General features: G+C 34.8%; 1 protein-coding gene across 3 annotated transcripts in view; it reads right to left on the reverse strand.

Annotated features, from left to right (window-relative positions):
• VTA1 (vesicle trafficking 1) overlaps window positions 1-13,320 on the reverse strand; it is a 37,476-nt gene that overhangs the window by 7,515 nt on the left and 16,641 nt on the right. For all 3 annotated transcript variants that reach the window (XM_002197932.6, XM_030268106.4, XM_030268107.4), the window contains exons 4-7: window positions 12,819-12,894; window positions 9,367-9,478; window positions 2,625-2,798; window positions 740-820 (exon numbers count right to left, since the gene is read on the reverse strand). In XM_002197932.6, the coding sequence (XP_002197968.4) occupies window positions 740-820; window positions 2,625-2,798; window positions 9,367-9,478; window positions 12,819-12,894 (443 nt within the window). The remainder of the gene's footprint in view (window positions 1-739; window positions 821-2,624; window positions 2,799-9,366; window positions 9,479-12,818; window positions 12,895-13,320) is intronic.

The raw sequence follows: 13,320 nt of genomic DNA on the forward strand, positions 1-13,320 counted from the left end.
AAATCTAGGATGATTCCAGCTTTATTGTCAGATACTACTCTTTCACAAGCCAGGGTTTCCCCAAGGTTAGCCCTTATGTGTATGTGTACACTTCAAAGCATGGAATATGCAAGCAGACACAAAATACGTATGATATAGGTTATCAGTGATTTCAACATCAAAGACAGATGACATCTTAGAAGATAAAAGCCTTGATTAAATGGTACATCAAAAAACATCATTAGCAGTACCTTACAAATTGATTGTTTCATTTAACACAAGTACTACTTCCAGTCAGGAAGCACACTATTATTCTGTACAAAATCATAATTTGAATGTTTTATGAGTTATTTTACGAAATTAATAAGTAACTTACATCCTGAGCCCGTAAAATAAATTTTAAGTAAAGGGAATGTATATTAATTACAAATAATACAATTTACCAAGGCTATCAGGAATATAGGCTTTGCAAAATATGTAAGAACTCCACCTGAGAAGGAAGCAACAATATAAATAATAAAAAGCCTTATGCAATGCTAGTTCATTAGTTCAAAGCAGTCAGACAGACAACACTATATTGTAACAGCTTTCAGAAACCACTAAAATCTTAGCAATAATGCTTAGATGTTGACCATTCCTTTTAAAATGGATTGTGTTCAGATAATAGTGACAATATTTCTCAAACTTCTTCCTTCAGGGCAGGGGAGACACAGAGGACACAGTATGTCCATGTACAACAATACAAATGCCACAAGCTTACCAGCAGACTGAGCACTGTAAAGGGAAGGATCGACCAGAGGAATATTCTGAGGAGCAGGCTGAATGGTGTTACTTGTCACTCCTGCACACCAATGCAAAAAAATGAACTTGGATTATTTTTATTTATTGACTTTAAGCTAAAAACCTTATCTATTCTGTACACAGAACAGATACACCTTATGATTTTCAAATTAAGCAGCTGAGAGCATACGAATTCTGAAACTGTGTAACAAATAATTTAAATGCTTTCACTTCAAATATGACTGCTTTATAAAATAAAACAGAAGAATGTACAGACTGTCATCCATTTTACCAGTACAAGATTTAACAGAAATTTAATTTGACGCATTAAAAAATAAGAAAATACTAGTCCAAGAGACACTGGTTACCCAAAAGTATTGCGGAAAACCTGCTAAACAAAAGTGTGAGTAACCTTTTATATTTAAAACTTAAGTTCTACATTCTAATACCAGAACCAGTCTTTATTATTATATTTTAAAGCCCAGAGCCAGTCACCTCACACATGCAAACTATCTCCTTCCTAATTCCTTTAAAAACAATCAGTGAGAATAAAAATAGCTAAAAAGGGAAACAATGTTCTAGAAGAAGAAACTGCACTTTATGCTGTGAAGCATTCTTGTACCTGCATTCTCATTTTAAGTACACTCATTTGCTTTGATCCAAAACTATATTTTTGCAGTATGTCCATAACATACCAGACTAGCATAAAGTTAATTCTACAACATTGCTGTCTAGGAAGAGGGTGTAATCACTTTTCTAAATTCCATCACTCCACTGAACCATTGGTGGGGTTAAAACTATGTAATGTACATTGGAATTCATATATTCCAACAACGTATGTACTCCCTAATTTTCAGATCCTCCCAGATCCAAAAAAAAACCCCACCTATCTGAAGGATTTCCCTTTGATAAAGCTGAAAAAAACAGCATCCTGAACTCTTCATAGGGTGAAGCATTTTTAAAAAGAGAAAGTAAAAGAAAAGGAGGGACTGTGTGACAAAAAGTATCTTGTACATTCGGTAATATAAAAATGTATCTGAATAATAAGTGATCATCAGAATTGAAAAAAAAATTTGAATTTTTAGTCTTATTAATCATTAATTAATAATTCTACTCTATGATTATTATAAAAAGGTCCCATAAGATAAAAAAGTTGTACTCACCAATCACTTAATTTTTTTTTTAATTAATAAATACAGAATCTGGGAAGGAACCTGGAAAGAACTGTTAAGAACTTGGTTTTTGGTCCAAAAATTATACATAATAATATGAAGGATGTAGGAGCCAATATATTTAGCCAATGTTTAGCCATAGGGACAAATTCCCATTAATAATAATGTCCGAAGTCAATCGCACTAAAGCCCTTGGGAAAACAGGCAGAAGCCAAACCAAACCAATATGAATTGTCCATCAGACATATTGCTATAGGGTTGTAACAATTTCAACAATGTTTATAAGCACTCGCATGAAGAACAGCAACCTACCTGCACAGGGAAAGCTATATATAAAATAAAGTAATACAATTCCATCTACAAACTGAAAGACTCAAATTGTGCTTTACAGTACAGACGTTGCAATGCAACATCATTTTACTGATTTAAGAAAAGACAAATAAATTCTGTCTGCAGGAACAGTCACTTCCTTGGTCCATATATGTCTTCTGTAAAAGTGCTCCAAACTATGACTGCCATATTTTAAGAAAACATTAAAAATATTTCCAATGGCATTTTTACGATTTTAGCTTATAAAGATGCTTTTGTCACACAATATTACGCTATTTTACTTTCTATGTGATGAACTAGAATTTGGGCAAAAATTCATCTCCCATTAAAGGCATGGATTTCTCAGATGTGATTTGGACATACCTGTGTTATGAGGTACTTCAGCTGGAGTGTTGGCTGGTGCATGGGCACCTGGTGGTATATGTATGCCAGTGTAATTACTAGTTGGTGTATTGTTAGCTTCATATGTAGATGATGATGATGATGGAGCTGTTCCACTATGGACAGAAGACGACCCTGCTTCCTCCCTTTCAGCATCTGATAAAATGATACAAAATAGGAATTACTGCAACTACTATGTATAAACACTTGAAAACTTTGGCTTTCCTTAACATCTCCTTTCAAATTTTTATTGGTAAAAAAATTGCCACCACACAGCATGACATAAAACATCAACCCAAAACCACAGACGGTCGATTTGAAAAGCTAAAAAGCAACACATCAGACAACAAAGATCTAGAAACTCATACTTTCAAAGATCTCTTCTGTTCAACTTGAAGAATCATTTCCTTACTTGTCTGAATATAAGCTGTCTCATTAGAACAATTGTTATACTGTCATGTTGTGGATCCATAGAAGCTGAACCAGTTATTACAAATAGGCAGTAATCTACATTTTAACATATACATGAAACAGAATATGGAAAACAGTATTTGCCTTACAAACTCTTCATAAAAGGCTAGACAGTGCCAATTCTTTTACCCCAAATCAAAACAAAAACAAGTAAGAACCAAGAGGAACTTTGGGAAAGTAATACAAAACAAGAAATTAAGTGCAGCTTATCCAAGTCTTAATTGCATCTAACACAACTGGAATACATAATGAGCTATAGGAATAATAAAGTTCAATATATCCCACAGCATGTACAAAGAACATACATATTTTTCAATCTAGTCATGTTTTTAAGGTTCTGATCTACTTTATTTAATACTGCTTTAAAGGCTAAGGATCCAGTCAATTCAGAATATATGGCTGATTCCTGCTCGTTCATTTGAATTAAGTTCAGTTTAAAAGAACTGATTTCATTTACTGTGTATGCATTCACCTGTATCAATAATGTCAGATGGAACAATTAGTAATTGCTTATTTAGCAGCCAGTGCTTGAAAGGGAACAAAAAAATATGGGAGGACAAAACTTGTATGTGCGTAGAGCTAGCAAAAGAGATATTTTTAAAGAAATTCACATTGATCTTCAACTACACAAGACTATGAGTTATGCAAACACTTCCACTGCTTAATAATTAAATGGTCTACTATTATAAATATCAGAATTGTTTCCCATGTAAGTCTTTTTACCTCCAAGAAAAAAAATTCACATGCTACCTTTAGGAAAAAATGCCTAAATACCTTTTAACTTACAATACAATTTACCAATAAAAAAGGCTACAAAGCAGAGTAAAATCAAGTATTGTTATTAGAGCATTTTTACTGGACTTTAATAAATACACTCTGGTTTTATGGCACAATTTCTGACACATGCAAATGAACACCTGACAGGTTTCTGGAAGACAAAAAACATCTTAAGGTGCCAGATCTTTCTTTCACTGTATTTCATGTTAGTAACTCATACTGCAATACTGTGTGGCTAATATGCATGGAAATAAAATTAATGTGTGAAAACTGGTGAAAAGAAGGTGAGATTCAAGAGTAAACATTGCATATGCTATTGTTTAAATAATAATGCAATGATAGGAAACCAGTATTTTTCACTGGTTTTGGTGTCAACTGACAAAAAAAAACAGCTTCAGAAAGAAAAGTGAACAAAACCAGAAGTTTATTATACATAATGTGAGTGAAATAGTTATGTACAGCACTCATAATCCTGTCTGAAGGTGAGGCTGCCGAATATTATTTGTAATGCTGTTACCAATTATTTGCAGCTTGGGCAAATTGTAGCCAAGCTAGGATTTTGGGAAAGCTGTTGTAAAAATTACTAAGCAACTTCTGATGATGAGGCAGTGAGAGAAAACGTGCTTCCACTGTCCTTGGTATCTCAGTTGTGAGAAATTACCTGTAAGTTCATGCCCATATTTAAGCTGTTAATGCATTTATTCTTTTATTCTGCCCCTTGCAGTTTCCTGTTGCCCTCATCTGGTTCTCAAGGCACATTCCAATTTCCTTCTCTGCACTAGGATTACATATCCCATATCTGCAACCCTTTGCCACATACTTGAGTCACTTGCACTGCTCCCGTTTTCTCTCCAAGCCATTCCCAGTTTCAGCTTCCAACTTCCTCACTGCACAGTTCAGGGTCTCTACTCACTCTTGTACCAGTGCAATGCTGTGGCCAACACAGGCCACAGAAGACATGAACCCAAAGGGTTAGTCTGGCAATGTCAAAAACAACCCAGCAAAGTGTTAGGAGTGCTAACCACCAGTAATAACAGTGCCTGCAAGAGGCAAATTCACAAATGAGGAATCCACTTTTTAATCAGGTATATGTATCAAAAGATTATGCTCAAATGTTTGATTTGCTCATTGTGCAACTGGCCAATGTTAAAACTCTATTACACATAAAAGTAGTTTTGTTTAAGTTAACTCTCCTTAGGTCTTTAAAGCGCCCAAATATCATAAAAGCATTGTAACTATTCTTTGAGCAAAGCAAATATTTAAAATATTCTTTATCAAAGACTAAAGTATTAGAAACATTTTAAGATACCCACTCTCAGTATTTGTGAATAGCTTTTAACAGTAGTGCCAGATAAAAGGATTTCAGCCTGCTATAAAAGAACATTTAAGTCAACAGAGGTTTTAAATTCTATGGTTAGAATGTCCATAATATAACTGAAGAAAAAATCTTTTTGAGGGAATGGGAAAGAATGCTACAAAATTAGAAAATTAAATTATTTTCTCATGCAGCAGTAATAACCTAGAATTCAAAGTTCCTTACAATTTTCTTAAAAATGCTGAAACTAGGCTGTGAAACAGTGACACAATTGTTTTACATTTCATTTCAGCTCCAGCTGAGTTTCTTGTCTTGGAATCTCATCAGTTTTTGTGCTTGAATCCCAGCATAATGAATTAACAAGCTCTTTAAATTTTCTGCAGAGCTACAGTATACCCAGACCACCTATTTGTGGTTTTTAAAATTATTTATTTACTGAAGGTAAGATTTTGTGAAATAATCACCCCAGCCCCATAACTAACAATCCAAAGATACTTTTATATACACAGAGGATTCTCAAGGCTTAATGGCGTTCCCTTTTCTAGTGTAAGCAAGCACAGATCATGACTTAATTTCAGCAGCCAAGTGCAATAAATACAAAACTAGCAAATTTTTTTTTTAAGGAGCCCAGACTCTTCAGTTCTTTGGACTCCTATTTTTCATGAGTTCAGAGAATTATAATCTATCAATATATTTTTTTCCCTTTGTCTCATTCTGCTGTGTTGTTTCTCTTTTGATTGAGATGTTGCTGAAAGATTCACAATGTCAGGTTCTATGTGAACCTTGCTTTTAAAAAACGAAACCAAATATGTATTTTTTTTCCACAACATTGAGAAAAGAACTCAAAAATCCACCAACTTTTCCCATATTGTTCTTTTTACTAGTTGGAACCATTAAGGTTTTCTGAAATTCTGAAATAGAAATGTAGCCTACATATTATATATTGCAATGAAGGTGATTAAATTTAACGTATTTACTATGGTTATAATATGGCTATTTAGGAACTTTTTTCTATTTCCATTTTTTTTCCCATTAGTGTAAAACCTTGTTGGATGACCTAGGGCTAATGCTAAGTAACCTTTATGTGTATTCTAGGACTTGTATTCCAACTGCATTAATAAATTAAGCATGTAATTTTTAGGTTTCCATGGTGGCATCCTGACAAAAGCATCCATAAATCCAACAGCAGAACTGCATAAAGCATGCCTATGTACTGTAAAAACATCTCCAAAAGTTACAGTATGGTTTTCAAGAATCACAAAAAAAAATAACACTTTGGAAAAAAATGGTAATTTGTCAAGCTACAGAGACCTAGTTTCACTCTGTTTAAACAGACTTTTTCCACATGCGAGGGGAGGAAGAAAATGAGCAAGCAGAAAGGAATGGGGAAGGTCCAGTCATACATTCAAACAATACTGCTTTTCTTCTTATGATGCACAAAGAGGAACTGAAACTCTTTTGTACTGATTCTTCTCATAAAAATTAATTTGCATAAAATTTTTGTCTTGATTATGAGAGACATCATGAACACCTACGCCATGGAGCTAACCATAAAAAATAAACATCAACATGTATTTTTCATTTCATTTCTTAGAAAATTAGGAATGTGAGAAATAATCTCTCTACATGAAATACAATTCAACAACAAAATAAATAAAGTATTGTGAAGTTACAAATCTTTCAGGCTCCCTATCAAAAAGGATATTAAAATTTTAATTCACTCAGCATTTGCGTCCCTTTTAAGCTGCATGTAAACACAATCTGGAAATGAAAGCAAATGTCTTTACCAATTCCCATTACCACCTGTAATGAACTGCAACGAATACCAAGGATTTGAGGAACGCCTGAATTCTGCTTCCCTTTTTACAACAGTTCCTTTTGTTGCCTTTTCACTTCTGCGCATTAATAAAATGAAGAAAGAGTCTATTTGTTGCTCTGTTGAGAAATAATTAGCTTCTACAAATTGCACACATGGATTTTTAGCAAAAGCTTTGTAATGTTTACTTAGAAATTCTATTTTTGCACTTGTTTAAAATTTATAGTTCGCTTCACATACTCAGGTCAGCTTTACCACACTATGAGCCAGACCACTAAAAGAGCATTCATTTAAAGCTGAAAATATTTAACTGAACTATTCATTACATTCAATATAACAAGGGATTTTTCACTCACATCTTGCATTCTCCATTAACTCATCAATCTGGTGTATTTTGACAAAGATGAAGAGATGTTCGCAGTTGGAGTTGCATCATAAGTATCTCTGGCTACAGCTGCATGACAGCTATGGAAACTACCTTGGAAAAGACTGTATGTTGAAGAACAAATTAGTTTGCTAATGCTTCACTTCAAATACAGCTGTGCCTAGACTGGAGCATATTTCAGTGGGTAAGATACCCATTCCAGTGTTTAAATCTGTAGGGTGCCTTTAGGTTAGGAAAACATAATAACAAGAACAAGTAGCTTGGAAATAAAACTATCATACTCACTATTTGTTCACAAATATTTGAATTTACTTATGTTGCAGTGTTTCTGGAGCACTAATATAAATAGTATTTTATCCGGGAAATTGCAAATAAATTATATTTGGCACCCAGGCTCTTAGACGCTATAATGATAATACTAAACTGAAACAGATGTTCGGTACATTCTCCTTAAAAAAAAAAATCACGATTAATATCCTTTTTTTTTTTTTTTTTGTAATGTAACACTGTTCAGGACATATAAATTACAATGTGGAGATGCATCAAAATGTGTAACTGCATGATGAAAAGATTGAGAACCAGAAGATAAACTAGTTTTCTAATGTTTTGACATGTTTAAAACTAAAGTACTGAGTAGAAAATTACAAGCCTACTCATAACTTATTAGAAGTAAATTACAAGTTCAGACATCAAAATCCACTCAAAACTCACATATAGACCCTAAAACACAAATGCATGCAAACAAACAAATAATTACTATTATGTGCATATACATTTACATTTCATGTGTGTGCACAAGTATAAATACACTGGTCATCTATATTTATACATACATCCACAAACTTTATGTAGCCAGCCCTATAAGGTGGCTCTACAGGTTAGATACATACTCTACAAGCTAGATCTTTTTTGCACTGTAGATTTGTTTATTGACCCTTTTTATTTGGAGTAATTTCTATTATTAAATCCAAGCTTAAGAGAAAATTGGTATCAACTTAATTGACAAGCCACAAAGTCTCATGTGCCAGCTCAGAAGAAAATTACAAACTATTTGATGGTCTCAGTTGTTCCACTAGGTTTGTGAAGAATGATACACAGAGATTGTCATTGTACAGAATTTGTCTGTTTTAATCTGAATAGTGAAAATATCCATTCCAATGACATCCTATCTCATAAGAGATCAACCTTTGAAATTTGTATTCAATCTGCATTGAGGAAAAAAGCAAAGAAACTGGTCACTACCAAAACAAATGAAACTGATCACTATCTAAAGCAAAACAACTTGTTCTGACACACATTCAGTTTGGTTAAGTGGATGTCCTTGGAAATTATGTCCTTAACTGTTAGATAAAGTGGGAACCTCACTGAATCCTGTACAGAGAACTCAGGTAACCAGAGGAAGCAGTTGGAAACACAAAGAAAAGGAAGATGAGTGAGAAAGAGGCAGAAAAACCAACTCAGTAAGAGCAGACCATAAACCTGTTTTGAAACCGACATTATTACACAGGGAGAAATGAGATGTCTCACAAGCAGGCCTTTGCTTTGAAGTTAAAATTCACTTGCCATCAGTCCATTTGTAACTCCTACTTAAATTCTGAGAGAGGATAAACTGACAAAGGGATCCTAACTTTACAGAACAGATTTATATGAAGGACTGTGGTTAGTTTTAAAGAAATTTATGGCTCTGGCTCAAAGCTGACAACGTTGTCTTAGAGAGTAGCTGTATTTAAAGTAATAATCCCTACTACAAGCAAATATTTTATTAAATAAGTCAATCACACAGTAAGGTGCAATAAAAATAACAGCAGGAGAAGCTGAAAAGAAGAAGGCAGCTCATTGTGAATGGAACATCAAGCTGGGAACCTGTGCTTCCTGAGGGGTGCTCCCTGAAGAACTGTGCATACCACCAGTTCACCTTGGCACAGCCTTCCGCTCTCTTGAAGAAAAGGGAAACACATACCAAAACTCTCTCCTTCCATTCCAATGGGACCAGGCTGAGGAGTCTCTCCATTCTTTAAGCAGTTGTGAATGTAGGCTGCCTTCCACCTGGCGTACTTCCTGTGCTGGGCATTCTGCAGGGAGGGAAAAGGCCAGCCATTTTAACTACTCACTTCTGCAAATTAATGCATTCGAAACAGAAATACAAACATCTTTTCCACTTTCTCTGCTGTCATTTGACACCTTTTTAAAGAAAAATGTGCAAAATTAATACGTGAATTACAAAAAATAATTAAAATAACAGATTAACAAGATCTCAGCGTGAAAGGAAAGTGTTGAGATCTTCAATTAGTGCAGCATATCAGGAAAAGGAAATAAATTATACCAAGAACATCTCATATGAAAGACATAGCACTGTGTAGTAATTACTGACATTAAATAATGAAGAAAGCTCCCCATCTCCATAAACTTTGATGATTATTAACTTTAGATTTAAATATTTGAAACTTAAATGTTACTGCTGCTGATCAGAAATATGAAATAATTTCTAAAATTTAAAATTTTATTTAAAAGCATGAATACAGAAATGTTGATGTAACTGCAGATTAATGTGATTTGTTTGTAATATTCTGTAACATTAAGGTTTTCCATTTTGTTTTCTAAAATGTACTTTACTGTTCCTAGGTACAACTTTTAACATGTCAAAACATGATAGGAAGATTGGACACTTTGTATCTCCTGGGAAAAAAGAAATCCAGGAAGAGCTATCAATTCAAAGATATATTAAACTGATTATGCAAATCAACTGCTTTTCCAGTAGTTGCATGGGAAGCAACTAGTTCTGACAGTTATGAGGTAATATAAATCAAGGATCAAGGCTGAATATAAACATTAGAAATGTGGAAGGATGAGTAGAATAATTAGCCCAGATGCATAATTCAGGTTGAGACAGCATGCCTCACACCAACACCAAAATTTTAAAAATTCATTTTTTATTTTAAAAAATTCAAAATTGCTTTGGAAATTAAATCCGAAGTTTCTAAGAAATTAATAAATTGAAATTCAATACTGTACTTCACAAAGCCTGTTGCACTGTCATCTAGAACAGGGTAGAGAGACACAATACAAAAGGTATCTCCAGCAAGCTCCCTTGCTCACATTTAATACATTGTATCACCCAGGATGCTCACACAGTCCAAGACAAAGATCTGGTCTTCATTCTTGAAAACAAGGTGTTCTCCAGAAAAAAAAAAAGCCTATTCTGATTACATATTTATTAAAATGCATTCACTCTATGTCAAAATGAAAAGTGCAATTGGAAAATATGGCTTTCTGTTAAACTTTGTTTTAATAATAATTTCTGGACAGTCAGTGTTACAGATTAAATTCCTTCATTTTTAACTAACACTCTAGAAGCCACAAAATGCAGAAAACACATACCCAGTGTATGCTACTTTTAAGAAAGATTATTACGGAATATTTAAGAGCCTGTACATCTCCCCTCTATTCTAATATGGCAATTATTTATTGACAAAGGGTGAAGATGCAGCTGTATCAGGTGCCCATCCCAGGTGCTGGCAGCTCAGCCTGGCAGGAGCTGTGTCTGTGAGAAGAGGCCAGGGCTGCCCCATGCTGGATAAAACCAGCCCCAGAGCACCCAGCTCGGGACACAGCTGAGTCCCTCGGCCATCTGGTGGTGCCCTTGGGAGAGCGTATTTAAGGACAGGCCAAGCACCCTCAACCCCTGCACGCAAGGATGGATGGAGTGAGGAGAATGGAACCAAGTGTTTCATGTCTGCCCTGCATCCTGACTGCAAAGCTTATCATTCCAGAACTGAGAAGTGAAATGCTGTTGGTTTTGGTTTGTTTTTAACATGCACTGCTGCCCCTCTCCAGAAGGCTGCCCTATTGAATGAATGTTACTACTGAGGTAAATGAAAAGAATGCTGCTATCCCAGAGCTTCCTACTGCTCTGATCTAAGCTGTGTCTTGTAAAACGCATCTTCCAGAAAATCCTTTTGCCTAATTCTAATATGGAGATATAGAACAACCACTCTTCATCTGTGACACAATCCATTCATACTATCCAATAATCAATCACTTGCCATTTAAAAACATACATATTATGCTCAACACCCATTTTCTAGGTGTCAAATATCTGCTTTCTATGCCTTCTGCTGTTGCTTTAAAAGCCTTTTAATAGTTGATAGTCCACATATGAAGGCAATTTCAACTACCCATTGAAAAAATAGGCAGGAGGTCTGAATGTAGATGTCACACTCTATAACCAGGTGCCAGGCTGAATTTCATTTAGGCTGAAAAAAACTTCTGCAAAAGTCTAAGACAGTCAGGTCATACTTCTCCCATCACCCCTTCACATGAGAATGGATAAGGAAACTGTTGAAATGTAATGATGCTATACAGGGGAGCAAATATTTTCTGTATTTCTTGTACAATCTCTTTTACCATCGGTGTTTATCAATTAAACAAAATGAGAAAATTCTGCTTCTTTCCAATTACAAAGCATTTCTGTCCTTTCAGCATCAACAATAAAAAACCCCAACACACAACAGAAAATGTACCACTGCTATTCTGCACTGACATTTGTAACAATTTCTTCCATCTTCAGAGCAGGATTGCTTCAGGTACTCTGAGGACTCAACTGATCAACGCACTGTCCTGTGCACTGAATTCCTACAGACTAGGATGGGTTTTTTTCAGTCCCATTCAATGTGCAAATATGGATTCACTCTCTGGCTCTAGGAAATGTTATTGCTGGATCTAGTAAAGGATGTCAGGGCACAGAGAAGACAGTTTTAAGAGAATACATCAAAAAGCAAACTTATTTGTGCCTCTCAATAAGATGAAAATTTTGTATTGGTAGAGTCTCAAGCTACGGAAGATGGAGAATATTGCAGGAACTCTTCACCAAGCATTTCTCTTGGGTAAGACCTATCTTTAGCATCTAAACTTACATCCTATAGTATTCCAGTGGTGCACCACTATCAAGACCACGCTTTTACCTTCTTTCCAATATTTACAGATGAAAGTAGTCACAATAACTGCATTTTAAACTGAGCAAGTATGATTGCACTTAAGGCACACTTACCAGATTGGGGATTTACATACAGGATGCCAAGCCTGTGAATTTCAACCAGGACAAAGGAGGACAAAGTTAGGAACCTTGCATCATTTTTCCCCCTATATGCATTCTCACTTGCTCAATGCAATGCTATGTGTCCCACAGTAAAAATCAAACTTTGAGTTCCTAACTGATTCTTGTCATGAAGCATCTTCTAACAGATGTCTACTATTTCATCTACAATTTATCTGAAATACTTAGCATGATTCTTTATGGCTTTCTAACAAGTATTTGGCTATACTGTTCTTTGACATTCCTATTCACGACATATAAAAGCAACGTCTGTGCTTGGAAAAGCAATCAGATAATGCACTCATATGCCTGACACTTACCTCTTCAGAGAGCTCCCCAAATACTGTAAGAACATCTATCAGGAGACTTGCAGTATAAAAGGACTTTATCATGTTTCTGCAAAAAAGAAAGCATTTTGCTAATTTGGCAATGTCAGTCTCTCAAAATCACATTTTAGGCATTGCAATCTTAGACCATACTGGCTTATTTCAAGCCAAACGTTGCTTTTTTTTCTTTTAATCTGATCTTACAGAAGCTGCTTCACAATATTTAAATCTAGCAATATTGATAAGTCTTCTAACTACTATGCAGAAAATATTCAGTGTTTTTTAAAACTGGTTACGTGTTCTGCACTTCATTTCTAGCTTGGAATTTGTAGGACATCAGAAATCCTGTATTAGCTTAGAAAATTGCTGTAAACAAAAAAAATTGTTGTAAACCAAAATATAATGGATCATCACAACTATTTTACTATCACTGGTCAATAGAAACTATAACATGCTTGATAAAACAAAGCACAGTATTAGCTTGTGGTTTTATAAG

Source organism: Taeniopygia guttata, chromosome 3 (genome assembly GCF_048771995.1).
Source record: "Taeniopygia guttata chromosome 3, bTaeGut7.mat, whole genome shotgun sequence".
NCBI classification, from domain to species: domain Eukaryota; kingdom Metazoa; phylum Chordata; class Aves; order Passeriformes; family Estrildidae; genus Taeniopygia; species Taeniopygia guttata.